General features: G+C 39.6%; 1 protein-coding gene across 2 annotated transcripts in view; it reads left to right on the top strand.

Annotated features, from left to right (window-relative positions):
- The window catches only part of LOC125889477 (cGMP-dependent 3',5'-cyclic phosphodiesterase), a 226,478-nt gene extending 211,209 nt beyond the window's left edge, over positions 1–15,269 (top strand). For both annotated transcript variants that reach the window (XM_049577508.1, XM_049577510.1), the window contains exons 20-31: positions 1,594–1,671; positions 1,825–1,947; positions 2,034–2,104; positions 2,478–2,600; positions 2,692–2,779; positions 4,071–4,118; positions 4,770–4,844; positions 4,962–5,061; positions 6,321–6,433; positions 10,320–10,358; positions 10,494–10,600; positions 11,792–15,269. In XM_049577508.1, coding sequence (XP_049433465.1) covers positions 1,594–1,671; positions 1,825–1,947; positions 2,034–2,104; positions 2,478–2,600; positions 2,692–2,779; positions 4,071–4,118; positions 4,770–4,844; positions 4,962–5,061; positions 6,321–6,433; positions 10,320–10,358; positions 10,494–10,600; positions 11,792–12,026 — 1,200 coding nt within the window. In that variant the 3' untranslated portion in view covers positions 12,027–15,269. The remainder of the gene's footprint in view (positions 1–1,593; positions 1,672–1,824; positions 1,948–2,033; positions 2,105–2,477; positions 2,601–2,691; positions 2,780–4,070; positions 4,119–4,769; positions 4,845–4,961; positions 5,062–6,320; positions 6,434–10,319; positions 10,359–10,493; positions 10,601–11,791) is intronic.
- Positions 15,270–16,965: the final 1,696 nt, after the last annotated feature.

Genomic DNA, 16,965 nt, shown 5'->3' with positions numbered 1-16,965 from the left:
GCAGTGGTTCCCAACTGGTTGTACAAGGGTCCATTCTGAATGGACCGCAAGTGACTCGTAAACGAGTCAAGTTTGTATAAAAAAACACTTTATTTTTAAGTTCAGTGAATTTCTGGCATAGGGATTTTATTTTGAAGCATTTCCTGCTGTAGATAGAGTGAACAACAGACAGCTACTTAACAGAGAGCGCGACGACATGGCCAAACACTAGTATGATGCTGAATACATTAAACTGCGTGGACTTTGAACTAATGACAAAGGAGAAATCTGGACCCCAGTTGGGGACCCCTGCTTTAAATACTTCACCCTCCAAATGATCATTTGTACTTTAATAACTCACCCTGTGTTAAGATGAATTTGTGGAAAACAAAAAGTTTTCCTTTCATGCCTCCTCTGTGAAGAAAGAATCCAAAAACAGAGAAAATCCTTGATGAATTGCAGTAAAAGGGGTCCGCTTAGTACTTCCCAGTCACTTCACTAAAACCTTGCTATTTGAAACACGTCAGTAAAAACTTGTCTCATGTACAGCCAACTAGCATGCCTGGGCTTGCGCATGCATTTCAATCAGGAGAGACAGAAGAATGACATAAAGATGAAGTTTAATGTGAAATGTAAGTGTACAGATTAACAGATGATTTGTGCTGATAAGATTTTAACAAAAGTCTTTGGCGCTGAGACAACAGAGGTACATTATTTGTGATCGAGAGACATCAGAGCGGCAGCAAGATAATCCCCCCATGGAGTCTAGACACAGGTGGAGGTGGAGGTGGCTGATGACTTTGGTCGATGACTGCTGAGGCGAATAGAGGCTGCATCCGAGAAGACGAGGTGGTGATGGGGAGGTGGAGGGTACACACAGCAGCAGCATGAAAGGACTGCAGGCAGAAAAAGAGCCATATTTAAAATGAGGGGCAGTGATATAACAGCTGATGACTCGATTGACAGCTGCGGACACTGACAGCCAGAGATAGAGCGTGAGCATGTGTGAATAGCAGAGTGAGGAAGAAAGTTAGAGCCTAAGCATAAGAAAGTATTGTCTTCCTGACTGAACTTTCGCTAGAGCTTCATTTGAATTTATGTTCAGGATGCACTACCTGTAGGCAGATGTGTTTTATATTCTAACTTTGTGGTGAAAATGCACATGTTTGGGAAGCACTGAGCATATGACTGGATAAATGAGACTTGGATTATACCGCAGGAGTTGTGTGAGAGTTTGTAAATGGCTTTTCAATAAGCTTATGCTGTTCAACACGGCCCCCTTGAACTGCAATTCATCAAGAATTTTCTCAGTTTTTGGATTCTTTGTTCACATTGGAGGCATGCGAGCAATCTAAATTTTCTTCTGACTCCAAGGTTACACAGGGAGAGTAATTTATTATATTAAAATCAAGCTCTGTTGGATGCCAAAGATCAAACACCATCTCAGTTTACCCAGTTATCTTTTTCAAAATACAGAAAAAGAAGAAGCAAGTTTTTGGCTGTTTTACTGCTGGTGCTGTAACTTAACTCTGCATCATATAACCAGGGATCTGTGACAGTAAATAAACTGTGACTTGTTATGGTGTAACTGTAATATGATGTATGTTCCTCTAGTCTCTGCTCTACAAGAGAGTCCATGAAGCTCAGTTCAGGTCCCACCTGGCCAATGAAATGATGATGTACCATATGAAGGTAAAATCACATTCATGCATCTCACTCACTCACGCACACACACACACACACACACACACACACACACACACACTCTCTCTCTCTCGACGGGTTGTATTTACTGACTCTGTCCCTATATTTTACTCAATATGATTCAGTATGTGTATGTTGTAGGTTTCAGAGGAAGAGGTCACTAAGCTGCTGGTGACGGGGATTGAACCCGTCAAGGAGATCCACCCCTGCTTCGCCGAGTTCACGTACACGCCTCGCTCCCTGCCTGATGACACCACGCCGCTGGTAAGAGACAGAGGTTGAGAGGAAAAGCGGGAAAGAGAGTTTGAAGGAGGCAACAAATTAACTGATGCTGTTATTTGTGTCTGCAGTGCGTCCTCAGCATGTTTGAAGACATGGGTTTCATCAACACCTACAAGATTGACCTGCACACTCTCGCCAGGTCTGACAGCTCCATCAGTTCATATATGAAGTTTGAGAGCGTGTGTGTATGAGTGTGTCTCCCAAGTAACAACACTGACAAGACATTGGTCTGAATTGATCAGTTCAGATGAAAATTATTGGAATACAGTATGTTTAGAGTCAAATTTATACTTTAAACCTTGGTTAGAATCGACAGTTTCTGGTGCTGCTTCATCTGCATTGCAGTAGAGACATAATATGGTTGCTTTTGATAACTTTCTTTAGTACTTTTTATTTAATAGAAAAGAAAGAAACAGAACACGAACAATAAAATCACTCTACACACGTGCTACGTGCCTCACTAGCTGCATGCTGCATTGTAGGTGATAATTAAACTCCTGCTTTGGTGTCAGGTTCTGTCTGATGGTGAAGAAAGGCTACAGGGACCCTCCGTACCACAACTGGATGCACGCCTTCTCTGTCTCACACTTCTGCTACCTGCTCTACAAAAACCTAGGGCTGTCCAACTACCTCGAGTACGTATTGAACACATTTCCCCGTGGTGACACAAGTAGCCAAAGTTTAGTTGTTTCAGTCCTTTATGCTCGTTCTTTCTTCTTTTTTTAGGGATATAGAGATTCTAGCTCTCTTTGTCTCCTGTATGTGCCATGACCTGGACCACCGTGGCACCAACAATTCTTTCCAAGTCGCCTCAGTAAGACAAATGATGTTTCTGCTTTATTAGAGGGCTTACAAGAACTAGTTTCTGCATGTTTACAATATTAATGTTATTGTCAAATTATATATTGTGGGCGGGGCAACACAATGGTTTGAGTTGAAGGTGTGAGAAAGAATAGTATCAGTAACATTGTTAACACTGTGCTACATTACAGAGAAATACAAACCATACTAATGAACCTTCATTAATATAGGCCTATATTTTATCTACAAGTGCACGTCACACACTGAGCGAGCCGCCTGTTAATGACGCTGTGGGCAAAGCAGTAATGATTGTGCTAAGTGGCTAATGGGCATGTAGCTACTTCCATGTTTCAGATGATACGTCATGTTTGTAGTCGACCAATGAAGATGAGTTTACATATCACCTTGGGTTCGTCCTTCACCTTCTCAAAATGATCCCATACTTTGGATTTCCTGCCCGACTTGTTCTTAACCACCTGGGTGCTGGGCGCTGCTCTTGTGCCTTTTTTGTGCCAGCTTTCAAGAGCGTGGTGGCAGGTTGCATCTGAGGTTGCTGAGCAACCTTAACAAACATCTTATAGCCTTTTTATCTGAAATCCTGAGTGCAGAGCTGATCTTCTTCCAGGCACTGTTTATAAGCGTGTAGGTCTATCGTCTATGGGACAGATGTAAAGCTCTGGGTAGCTCTGCACTAACATGATCAACTTTTCTGTATTTATTAGACTGAATATTTACTGAAGGGAAAGATATCTGTCGCCTGGATCTGAAAACCCATATCATCCCCCCTGTGTTGACTCCATAGCTGCAGCCTTGGTACAAAGGGGAAAAAGGGAGAATGAATACACTGCTGCTCCACTACCCTCCTGAATAGAGTGTTTCAGGGCAGCACTGCAGTTGCACTCTGAAAATGCTGACTAGAAATTGACTTTTAGACACTCAAGGATGGAGAACATCAATAAGAGCCAGGCTCATGGTGATATGAGAGTCTGTGTATATCCCCGCCTGTGCATTCGCCCTGGTGAGACACTAAATGCCATTGTGATTAGAAACATGTTGCTCTGCTCCACTATAATCATGCATAACCCTCCGGCACCTAAATGACGCACACACCAACACTCATTATGCAACAAAGGTCATCGATTTATCAGCTCCTTTTATGATTTTTCTATTTGAAGATTTATATTCAAGCCGACGAGCACAGTTAAAGAGCAGGATGTTATCGAAGGATGTTGTTCCATTTGATTCAATATATTGTGTACACGAAGGGGATTGTGTTTCATTTGTCTGTCTGTTTCTATTTTCAGCAATCTGTGCTGGCTGCTCTCTACAGCTCAGAGGGATCTGTGATGGAGGTAAATGCACAACCAGTTACATCACATCACAGGGATGTGGGAAGGCTGACTGGAAAGCTATCAGAGCTGTAACAAGATGAGGGATCTGTGCCCAAATAAATTAATATATAAATCTTAATTGCGTATACACCCTCCGCTTTAGCTCTGTACAGTTCTGCCATAAATGATACAATCAGAAACATGTTTTTTAAGTTTATTGCTGAGGTCATAGTCATAGGTGGTGGACTCTATTATGCTGAGAGGTGTTTCTATTGATTCGTTCTCCCCTTTTACACACACATCAGGGCTAGAATATTAGAAACACCTCTGAATATAATGCAGTCCAAACCAAAAACTATACGTTCATGCTGTGGAGTGCATTTTCTTATACACTTAACTTAGTAGACTGAGAAAAGACAGTCTACTCATACTCATATGTTCCTTCCTTGTTGATGAACTTCAGTATGTGAGCTCGACTCATATTGTTTTGTACTGGTACGACACCTAGTGGCCAAAATCACACTTCTGTTCCTTGCAGCAGTGATGAGGCACTGGGAGGCATGGAAATTGGCTGTGCTCATTGCATTGCAACATGACTCAACAGTCCTTTAGAGGCAGCATTTTTCAGTTGTACTCACTCCTTTTCCCATCATGCTCTATTTGCCATGACAGAGACATCACTTTGCCCAGGCCATCGCCATTCTGAACACTCACGGCTGCAACATCTTTGAGAAGTTCAACAGGAAGGTGAGATATAAAATCTGGCATCTGACATTCACACATTGCAATGCCTCTCACTTTTAATTTCCATTTCCTTAATTCAGCTAGATAAATTTGTTTTTTATGGTTTTGGTTTTTTTTAAGGACTACTCGCGCATGCTGGATTTGATTCGAGACATCATTCTGGCGACGGACCTGGCTCACCACCTTCGCATTTTCAAGGACTTGCAGAAGATGGCTGATGGTATGTGCCATTAGTTTAATTTGCAAAGCCTCTTGCAAAGTCTCTGCACTCTTAAATATTATTCATAGGGTTAGTTTATCACCATAAAAAATAGTCAGCTCACAACTTATTTTAAGAAGTTGGTCAAAATCAAAAACATTTGACATTTTTAAGAAAAATAAGTTTGACCCCAAAATATTATCACAACTTCTGGATAAATATTAAGTTAATTCAACTTAATTAAGTTTTTTGAGGTCAAAGCAAACCATGTTGGTTGTACTAAACTGAGTTTGTCAGACTATAGATACTAATAGGATTTACTTTACAAGGCCAGAGTTGGAACTACTTAAAAAGATGCATGCAAATTGTTACCTTGATTTTTTTAGAGTGTACTTTTGTTTTAAACTAACAACCCTGAACTGCAAAGGAGGCTTGGTTCCAATTCTTGGTCCAGAGTGGTGTCACCAAAACCAATGTATTTGTTTTTCCTTAAATTAGACTGAGGTGATTTCAGAAGAGAAAAATATGTAACATGATTGATACCAAAATATACAGTACTACATTAGAAATGTTCCATTTTGATCATTTTGTGATCAATAACAAGTAAACCCATGCAGTTTTTGTTCATTTTTTGGCTAAATATGCAGCCTGTGAAATGATGAACCCATTTCCTCGGCTGGCACCTTCTTTGTGCCACACAAAAGGCACACACTGACTACAGATTTTCATTATCTTGTGAATTCCTTTTCAAAGATCCGCGGTCAAACTCGCAGTATTCATTTCTGACATTCTTGGTTATCCTCTTCTTTCATTGGACTGTTTACCCCTTTCAGGAGACAGTTGTGTACTTCGCTCTTATATAATATAATTGGCTGTAACCTCCTGGCCAGCGGTTTGTTACGCCTGAATGCAACCAATTATAAGTTATCCAGAGTGGATGTCTCCTCAGTGGAATCAATTTTGTGCTGTTAAAGTAATTCAAGGACATTAAAAGCTCCTAAATGAGTTAGTGACTGCTTTGCAGTGCATAACGTGTCAATCATGGAGGGAGATAGTTCGACCAAACACAGAGTGGGAATAAACAGAGTAAAGACGCCACTGAAACGTCGCTTCTTCCCACCAAATAAACAAACTGCTTGTACATAACATTCAGCCATGGCCTTTATTCATCAGTTTATATGAACACATAATAACCTCAGATCTTCACAAAGCTGTCATTTAATTAACTGCCAATGTAAATGTGTAAATGCATCTTAGATATGTGCATGTGTGTGTTTCAGATGGATACAACCCCAAAAGCCGTAACCACCGCTCCATGCTGCTGTGCCTGTTGATGACATCGTGTGACCTGTCAGACCAAACCAAGGGCTGGAAAACCACACGCAAGATTGCTGTCAGTTCATTGTCTAAAACTATGTCTACACTTTATACTGTATCTTTATATATGTGAAGCTGAATGTGTTGTGTTTTTAATATGACCTACAACACAAGAAAGATGCTTCACCGTTCTTCACCATGTTAGGAAATATTAGGTTTAAAGGTCCAGTGTGTAGGATTTAGTCAGGGGCGTGAATGGAAACAGTGCAGGCAGTGCGGTTGCACTGGGGCCTGTGGGTTGTAGGGGCCCGATCGCCACCTAGTGTGCTTGAATTTGAATTTTATTTGTACACAAGATGTGATAAAAACATGGACATAAAAATAAACATGGTAGGGATTGTGCCCGAGGGGGCTTATGGTGAAAGCTTCCTCTCTAGAATTTCACATTTCTTCTACAACGAGTATTTCTGTCCTAAACATAAGAGTATAACAGACATAAGAAGTACGTAGTTGTAATAATCACCGAAACAGAAACATACACAGAACACATAAATTGTTCAAAAAAGAACTGAACAAATCAAAATTGGGGTGATTTTTATATACGCTCTCAAAAATGTAAACAAATCTACATCAAAATTATATGCTTATTCTATATAAAATATAAAATATTGTAATTTAACTAATTTAATTTAACTATAAAAACTATTTAGTTAAACTAATAATTTCCTATTTTCATTTGTAGTTTTTGGCATTTACAGATATGTAATGATGATTGCTGAGTAATATGTAGCTTGATGTTGTTCAATATCAAGTCTCAGTTTAATTATGCAACGAAGGCAAAACGATTTACAGGAGATAGTTTAGATGCAAAATCTCTCAAGACCGACAAACTGGGCACATCTGCAAGCGGGTATCCTCCTGAGGCCCAAACTTCTGTTTGATATGCATTTTAATTTTCTCCTAGCCATTTGGGATCAGTAGGACCGGACAAGAATAAAAAAACTAAACACTGTCAACAACGATAAAATCCCAATGTCCTCAAATGAGAAGATCATAAAGTCCCACTGTCCTTCAATGAGCTGACGATAAATTCCCGACATTTTTAAATGAGTACTTTCTAATTAACAGCGTCTTAGCTTGTTACCGTTGCTAAAATTGGTGAAGTTTGTAAGGCATATCAAACTACAAACATCATAAATCATCATAAATAAAAAAGTGTAGATTATCAAATTTGATCAGGTTTTGGACCGCGTCCACTTTTTTGTCAGCTGCAGACTGACTTTGCAGAGATGGCTGCCATCTTGTTTTTACACAGATTAGTGTATTGTGGTTGTACCGCCACTAGATGGCACAAAAAAGTGTCCACGAATGAGGACAACAGGTCTAAATTTTAAGTAGACTGAAGTATAAGTTCAAGTAAACCCGAAATGTGATGTCCTCATATGAGGAAACAGGGTCTCAGGAGGATATAACATAAAAGTGGCAGTAAGACACTCTGGGCCGAATTCACAAAAAATGAACTACTGATAGCACCTTGGATTGCACTTTACTTGCACCCGCAGTTTGCTCCGTCCTATTCACAAAGGATATTGCGCTAATGATATACCAGCGCAAACACGCCCACAGAGTTTGGCAGCTGAGTGCAGTTTGCCCCTGATTTGCCCGTGATTGCAATAAGGCACACATGGCAAAGTTTAAATGCTGGCTTTGCGCCAAGAACACCGTGGCAGAACAATGGCAGACTTTGTTTGGCAAAGTACTGAATACTTTATGCCCTCATGTAGTGATGTCTGCTGGTGAGTCAGTCTAACAGTGTCAGATGGGTTGAGGCTGTGGATTTGACCAAGTTTGACCACTTTATCACTATTCCCTCTCACTTGTAGCTGTTTTTTCATTATCTTTTGAATTTAATATGAATTGTGGAACCGTTTTTGTTCACGTTTGTTTCCCCCGTTTCATAAAATAAATTACTGAAAGTTGCTTTTGAAGTGCGTGACAGAAGTGCGTTTTGAGAACGACCGCAGACTGTCACCTGTTCAACGCACCAATATCTTCGGATGCCATTAAAGTAATAATGATTATAATAATAATGTCAAAATATTATTTACAGACTGATTTAACAGACGATCACTGCTGCCACGATCACTGGAAAGTCTGGGCGAGAGGCTTCCACAGAGGAGCGCCCAGTTTGCACCAGCTTTCTAAAGACCTTATTTACTTCACTCAAACTGCGTGTGGCTATTAGCGCTGGTGTTAGTGAATTAGACGTTATTTATCAATGAGGCTCATTTGCATAGAAAGGGGCAGTTTTTGCACCAAATATATGCATATTGCCTCATTTAAATACGTGCAAATAGCACCGGAGCACCGAGACACAATCTGCTTGGCAGCGCAGTTAGTGGAGCATTTCACCCTCTGCGCGTGCTTTGTGAATTAGACGGTATCTGTTTGCTCCATTTTTACCGGTTTAGCAGCCGCAAAAGCCACACAATCCTTTTGTGAATTCGGCCCTCAGTTGGTAAAATATTTATACGCCCAAAACTCTGTGTGTGTGTGTGTGTGTGTGTGTGTGTGTGTGTGTGTGTGTGTGTGTGCGTGTGTGTTTCATAGGGCGCACTCGGGCCCATCATAATAGCATGCACTGGGGCCCATCGTAACTACCTTACACAAATGGATTTAGTGACACCTAGTGGTGAGGTTGCAGAACTATAACTTGTCCGATGTGTCACACGTGTAGACGAACTACACAGTCCCAGACCCTATCTAGAACAAATGTTTGGTTTCTCCGTTCTGGGCTACTGTAGAATCTCCCGGCAGACTCCCCATGTAGATGTAAGTGGCTCATTCTAAGATAACTAAAATGCAATGATTCTTGTTTTCAAGTGGTTATAAACTAATGAAAACATGGTTATAAATATTATACACCATTTCTGTAATTGATCCGACACACTGGACCTTTAAGTTGGGGGATAACAAGCAACATTTGAATCAGCACACAGATATTAAGGTCACAAAGTTTTGTACGACACGCTTCAATAAATATACTGTAGTATATGCAATCATGTAAATGTGTTTCAGTCCAGTAACCCTTATAATATGAACAGTTATTAATATTAGCCTTTCGTCATTAGTGTAGCACACATTTAAAACAGCTTGTTGTAGGTCCAAACCAAAACAAAAGGGTAGATGTGATGCAGTGAAAGGACTGTAGTTTATATACTGTCTCTGTTAGTTAACAAGCACAAGCACATTTCTCCACTGTGTTACAGCAGCTCTTATTTTCAGCAGTGCATTCCTAAAGATTTCCAATTCCCAGAGACTATACAGTAACACTGACCCCTTTCTGGAACAATAAAGATTATGAGATGTTTAGCTGTACAGTTGGAAACAACCATTATTTTCTATTCTGTCGAACTGCACTCCATTTTAAGGATTACGTTTAATCTTGGTCTGCCCCCCTTTTCAACACCAAACCCCTGACCCTTGTCCTAAATCCTGCACCCTAAATCTCCAAACACCTAACACCTACAGCAAATGCACTGTAATCCTTACGCCCAATACTGAAAGCACATTTCTGTTTAATTCTGGGTCTGCCTTGTGTACATTTTTACTGGTGAAAGAAATTCATGGGGATTAATGAAAAAACAGCAATCACACCAAAAATTGAAATGTAATAAAGGGGAATAACATTTTATCCTAGATTAGGTCATTGTTGTGATTCAGTATAGTCAAATTACAGTTATGTTTGCAAATACGTCTCCCAAAGCTAAAACCCATACAAGTTTGCATCAAATACGGTGTTTAAAATTGATTTACGCTCATTTTAGAGTGAAATGAAAATCTAAATATCCAAATTACGATGTCAATGAGGAGTAAGTAAATAAGTAAACTGTATTTTAAGTGGACTCAGTGTCACTGTGAGTATGAGACTGTAACAGATGTCGGCCTCTTTCTGTCCACAGGAGCTGATTTATAAAGAGTTCTTTTCTCAAGGAGATCTGGTATGTGTCAGTGCTCACTTGCCGTTAAATGCCATGTGAAATTATTTAATAAGTGGCTGAAGTATGTGTCACTTTACACTGTAGAGAGCCCATTACTCATGTCTCTCTGTATTGTGTTTGTGTGTGTGTGTGCAGGAAAAAGCCATGGGGAACAGGCCGAGTGAGATGATGGACAGAGAGAAAGCGTACATCCCAGAACTACAGATAAGCTTCATGGAACATATCGCCATGCCCATTTACAAGTGCGTATGAAGAGCCGAACCCTTCAATCACGTATCAGTTTGTCAGGCCTGACATAGCAAGTTTTAAATACAAAGAGAGAGGTTAAAATTGTCAAGGAGGAATCCCCTATTTCGCTCAACACAGATAAAAATTCCCTCGTCCCTCGGCTTTAAAGAGCATTTAAGTGTCTTTCAGCTTCTTGTTTTGGTTCTATGACCCCATCATCTTCATTTTTGGCCACACCAGGCTCCTGTTTTCAGTGAAAAATGCTCTGATATACTCAGTGTACGCTACCTGACCAGCATCAAACAGCACACAGACACAGTGAGTGATAAAGTGGAGCATTTAGCAGCCAGATATTTCCCTCAGGAGCAAAACAGAGCTGAAAAAGTGAATACTGGGCTGACATTCAGTCAGGCAGCCAGGAACATGACACTAATGAATAAGAGTGTTGCTTAGTGTCTGCTGGATATGTAAATAAGCAACTGGTTCCCAACATGTTTGCTGTGTTAACTTTATGAGGTGACTTGTCAGTGTTTTGGCTGCAGCCTGTTGCACTTCCCACAAGTGGCCAAAAAAAAAAAGTAGTTATTTCATGTTTGTTTGTTTGAAATGCTGTGATAAAAGAACACCAAATTATACTGTTGAAAATAAGGCATGCAAGATAATAGAGTACATAAAATGAAGTCAAAATAACATGCAGTTAAAGATATACTATAATATTATGCAGGATTTTACTAATCATACAGAACTGAAATGTGTCGCTAATTTCACATCTCCAAAATGTTCGTAAGCGTTTCTCCCATCAAGTCTGTTTTTATAGATCACAACTTCTGCGTGGGAAGTGGCGTACGCCTCTTTCAGGCCTTGTTTTGTGCGTACATAATGTTTATAAATGAGACCCCAGGAGCCAAACTGTAAGCAGCAGGCATCCAAGAGACACAGCACCGAAAAAAAACCCATATATAGCGAGGCGAATTACCAAATGAGAGTGGGCTTGGTTTGGCTTGTACTTCCACTTTTGCTGGTCAGTGTGTTTACAAACAGCAACCAACAATCCTGCATAGCACACCTTTAAATTCTCGTTTTTACCTTTTTATTTTGGACTTTGAAAATTTCGGGCACGTCCTCAGACTGGAGCAATGAATAATCTTTATTGTAAAGTTATCACATCCTAACCCATGTGCCACCACTGCCCTCTGTCCTTTCAGGCTCTTATCTGAACTGTTTCCTGGGGCCACTGAGCTGTACGAGAGAGTGGCGGCAAATCGGGAGCAGTGGACCAAAGTGTCCCACAAGTTCACTATCCGTGGGTTGCCTAGCAACAACAGCCTAGATTTCCTGGACCAGGAATACGAGCTCCTGCAAGCCCAGGGTGCTTTCGGGAGCGACGACCACTGCCTCAATGGTTGCCTGGACGATGCAGATGGAGGGAGCGGTCAGTGACAACAGCGGGCTGCTAACAGTTTCTTGAAGTTTTCTGTGGTCCAATAAGAGGCCGAGGATACCTTTTTAGCGACCTGAGAGGAAGGGATCTCTCTGCTGTCAATCACTTAGATGCTTAGCAGGCCATGCAGAACGAACAGGACAAAGTTTCAAACTAATCAAATCAGACAAGCGATTTGAAATGAGCGGATCCATCTGAGCCGGTTCAGTGATTAGATGCTACATGTTGCTTGTGTCTCCAGTTCAGGAAAGCAGAAGGTGGTGACTTTTATCTTTTTCAGCAGCTATACTGGAAAAATAAGTTTTTAACCGCAACTCACACATTCATTGACACAGTACTGATCCTGAATACGATTGTAAAAACACACACACACTGACACAAATATGTACATGCGCATACTGTTTAGACACATGACAGAGAAGAAAAAAAAACAGTTCTTATGGAAAAAGACTACTTCAACATGTAACAGTGAGATAAAGTGCTATACTTTCTGTAAAATGTTTCATAATAGCTAATATTGATTTCAATGGCTCAGCTTTGTTCACACATAAGCAGCTGCCATAGTCCCTCACCTGATGCTTATGAATGCATGCTGTATGGACACCTCATGTATTATTCCTTTTATCTTTGTCAGTGCTGATTTCTCCATGGCTAAGGAATTAATGCAGTCCATTTTTATACCATCAGAACAGATTTTTGTATTCAGCTCTTCAAAAAATCTTGATTAATTCATCACCAAAAAGCTGTACAAGGGAGATTTAATTAATTTACTTAGACAGCGTTAAAACCCTCATGTGTACTGATTAACATTTCCTCATTTTGGGGAGGTTTAAGGGACAAATTGACAATCACTGATCAACGACGGAGTCACATATCCCTGGCCATAATAACCTTCTCCATGCATAAAACATTGAAACACACACACACCCTGTGCATATTAACTGCATGCCACTGCATCAAGTAGGCATCTGCACCTCAAACAAAGGTCGTCCATGACCTTAAAACACTCCCTCGTGAGTTTATTTTTCTCTGCCATCCCTCCCACTCCCTTGCACCGTGCTCACTCCCTTTTACTTTTCAGTTCACAGATTTCCTCATGAACCACGTTAGACAGAGAGCAACCGAAGCCCTTTAAAAGATCCATCTCATCTGTCAGTGTAAATGTGCCACAGTAGAGCGTGTTCTATGGAGTGTGTCATTGACTGTGTCATATGGATCTGCCTTATTGCGCATCTTTGCTGCCTTTCTTAGAGCTTTTAATATATGAAAATTGAAATAAAGAGTCTGTTTGGTATGTATGTTGTATATTTGTTATAGACATAGTTTGAGTATCAATGTAGTGGATGAATGATCACAATGCTCAAAAGATGTATATTTGTGAAATACCTGTGTGAAGACCTCAGATGTCATGTTCACTTCTTTATATTTTAAATTATATATATAACAACCACCAGTGAATATTAGGCAGACCCAACGGCGTTTGTTTGTTTTATTTTTCAGTTCTCAGTGCACCCAAAAAAAACAGTTTTAAAGAAGGAGCTAAGAGATGTAGCCATCACTGAAATTACTTTGTCCCGCAAACATCGACAGTCCACTACTGCTGCATCCCAAAGGAAATGAAAATTAGAGTTCTCAGATTGTGCCTCGTGTAAAAAAACAAAGACAAAAAAAAGGGGAAGCCATGGGGTTTTGTGTTACAATATGCCATATTCAGTTTTACCTTACGATGTTTAACATAGGAAATGCTGCAGAATAGTTACATGAAGAGAAACTTCTGTTATGGATACCACTGCTGTATGTAGGCTGTGCGTGGAGAGGTGAGAGCGTGCGAGCAGCCGAGTGGACGGATGAGTGGGTGTGTAGATGTGATGGAGAAAGAGAGAGAAAGCACGGTAGGTAGCTGAGATCAAGAGGATGATGTTTGCTTTAAAAAGCTGATGTTAAAAGTGATGATGCAGACGCAAACCTCTAGTGATCTTGCTTGAATCTCTTTAGTCGATAATGCTAATGAAGGTAGATTAAAGCAAAAATATTGGAATTGTAGGATTTAAATATATAATTTTTCTTGAGAGTCTCTTGAATGTGCATTAGGGAGGAAGGTTAATCAGTGAGCAAAGTGGTTTGATGTGTGTTATACCTACATTGGGATGGATTTATCTGCTTCATGGACTGAATATTTTTTAGGATAAGTTTCCTAAAGGGCGTACAGACTCTCTCTCTCTTTCTCTCACGTGTGATTTCGCCTCTTGTATTATTTCTAAACCACCATTTCATATGTACCTGCCTTTTTCATGTGCAATATGAAGTGTCTGCCTCTGTGACTTTGCATAGACTCCTATGTAAATACCTATGCCTCTTGTTAAATTATTATCAGGTCTGAGCTTCCAAAGGCATTTCAGTGTTAGATCATGATAAAAAAAATCAAATGCCTGTCACAGTTTTAATCCTAAAATGCTTTTGGGAGTTCAGACCTAGGACAGTTTCTATACTGAGTGTGTACCTGTCCTTTTATGTTTTGTTTTAGAGAGTCAGGGCTAAATGTGCCAAGCAAATGTTGTCTACTTCCTGGCCAAGCTGCAAATTGAAATTTATTTTTGTTCCCTAATGCTGGGGGGAAAGTCGAGGGCTGTGTTCGTATAAAACCTTTTTTGATCCATGACTGGGTCTGAAACTGCGGCTCATCCAGGAAGTATGACCCAATCTATTTCCCATCATCACAGATCAACGGGACTCTAACCTGTGATGTAACGCCATTGTAACGATCACCTGTGACATAATTTTTAAAAGTGGCAAAAAAATAATTGCTGTAAATATCAAAGTTTTAAAAGAAAATGTTATTTGATTGTCTGTCATTATTACAATGGGAAGTATTTCAATTCTGTAATGTATTTAAAGTGGTTGCATCCTGTTCTCTTTTCTTTTCTTTTTTTTTTTGACGCCATGTTTGAACAACCCCGAGCTTAGTGTTTTAGACAGAGGTGATGAAAGAAAAACATATGTGTATTTAGGTTATACATATGATACTCTGCCACAATTAAGAACCTAAATTAATCTGACTTGTATACATGATGCTTATACTGAGGACTAAAAGCAGTCATCTGTTAATTATTTGTTCTGTTGAGTTCTGAGTGCTGGTGGTCTTGTTCTTCTTCAGATGTAATGAACAAGGACATTTTTTGACAAGGAGACAAATGGATGAAATTTTGAGATTTTTTTCTCTTTCTTGGAATAAATCTGGTGAAATGCTCCTTTGGTTTCTGTCTCTAAAAGTGCACACAACACACACAAACTGTAGCTTCACCATGAGGTCAGGTGACATTAGGGCTCTGCAACACTGATTACGTCATCACAGTGACATCTCTGTTGATCCTGTTGGACTAACCCACATACTGATACTGAATAAGCATGCCCAGATTAACACACTGGGGGCCCTGGGGCAAAGAATCTACCACAGTCCACTACAGCAAACTCCCCTCTCCACATTATTATCACAACTTGTTTGTACAATATCCAAAGCTCAAAGATGAGGCTTCAGTGAGGATATGACCACGTAATATTTAGCCTAGAAAATAATGTATTAACCTCATTAAACCAACCAACTGAGGTAAAATGAAATTAAACAGAAATTTGTTTGGGAATATGCATCACTTAAGAATTTGACAAAGGTCCATTTCAAGGGTTTTACACTAATGTTATACCTAGAATGATGCCTATGTCCATACACGTCTGTATTTAATTAAATTAAACCAATTAAAATGTGAAATCCTTGCTAGAAACACAAACTATTTAATTTGAAATAATTACATTTTGTTTATTTGTTTATTTATTTAACCTTTATTTAATTAGGAAGTCCCATTGAGATTGAAAATCTTGTTTACAAAAGACACCTGGCCGAGGTAGCAGCCAATCAAAACATGTTCAAAATGCAACAAATACAACATATAATACAAAAATCCACAATAAAATAACAACTATTCAAACATAGTAACTATTCAAACATAGTGGCCTCTCAAGAAAAACAAGCACATGTCTCTATCGCCACATTATTTATGCTGCCCTTAAATTCATCAATGGATTTAAGTGTTTCTAATTTTAGATCTATTTAGAATTTGGCATCTCTGTGAAAATCTGAAAGTATGGCTGCCCACTACTGTAGCTCACCTAATAAAGCAGGCGCTCAATTCCAACCCACGGCCCTTGGAGCATGTCATTCCTACTCTCATGCTATAGCTGCTCTGTCAAATAAAGGCAAAAGTCCCAAAAAATATCTGTAAGAAATCAAATCTAAAGGTATTCCAGGTCGTAAGAGAACCCATGAATTTTCTGTGGGAGTAATATTTGATTTATAAATTTGAGAAGAGGGACATAAACATACAGACTTTGCATGCAGAGTTATGCAAGTACACATTGCACCAATAAGACCAGGGCCATTTAAATTAAAAATACAAAAAGCAGAAGAGCTAACATACACATCCCCTTAAAAGCAAATGAATCCCAAACATACTGAACCACAAAATCTTAATCTGCCAAGAGGTGCAGCCAGAGAGGAGTCCATACAGCTTGTCCAAACACTCTGACAGCACATCACAGCCCAAACCCACTCAACAGCACCAAATTAAGCTGGAACCAAAAGAAAACTCCCAACAAGACATATGGTAAATCACAGTGGTGGTCTTTACACCAGAAAATTCTCTGACAGCAACAGAGAAAAATCAAATAAAACCTTAAATTAAGAAACAATTTTACTTTACAATTTGCACATGTAGATAATGTAACACTGATGAGAGAGGGGCAGCAGTTTTACTTTTAATACTATAATTATTTTCTTCTGGCAATATTTCTTTACTTGAGTAAAAGTTTGAGTGCTTGAACTTTTAACTGTACTGGTGTATTGTTTTGTGGTGGAAGAAGTATTAAGATCAAGTAACAATATAACTG

This window comes from Epinephelus fuscoguttatus, linkage group LG5 (genome assembly GCF_011397635.1).
Source record: "Epinephelus fuscoguttatus linkage group LG5, E.fuscoguttatus.final_Chr_v1".
NCBI lineage: Eukaryota > Metazoa > Chordata > Actinopteri > Perciformes > Serranidae > Epinephelus > Epinephelus fuscoguttatus.
Note: the sequence above shows the minus strand (reverse complement) of the source record. Positions and strands in the feature narration are given on the sequence as shown.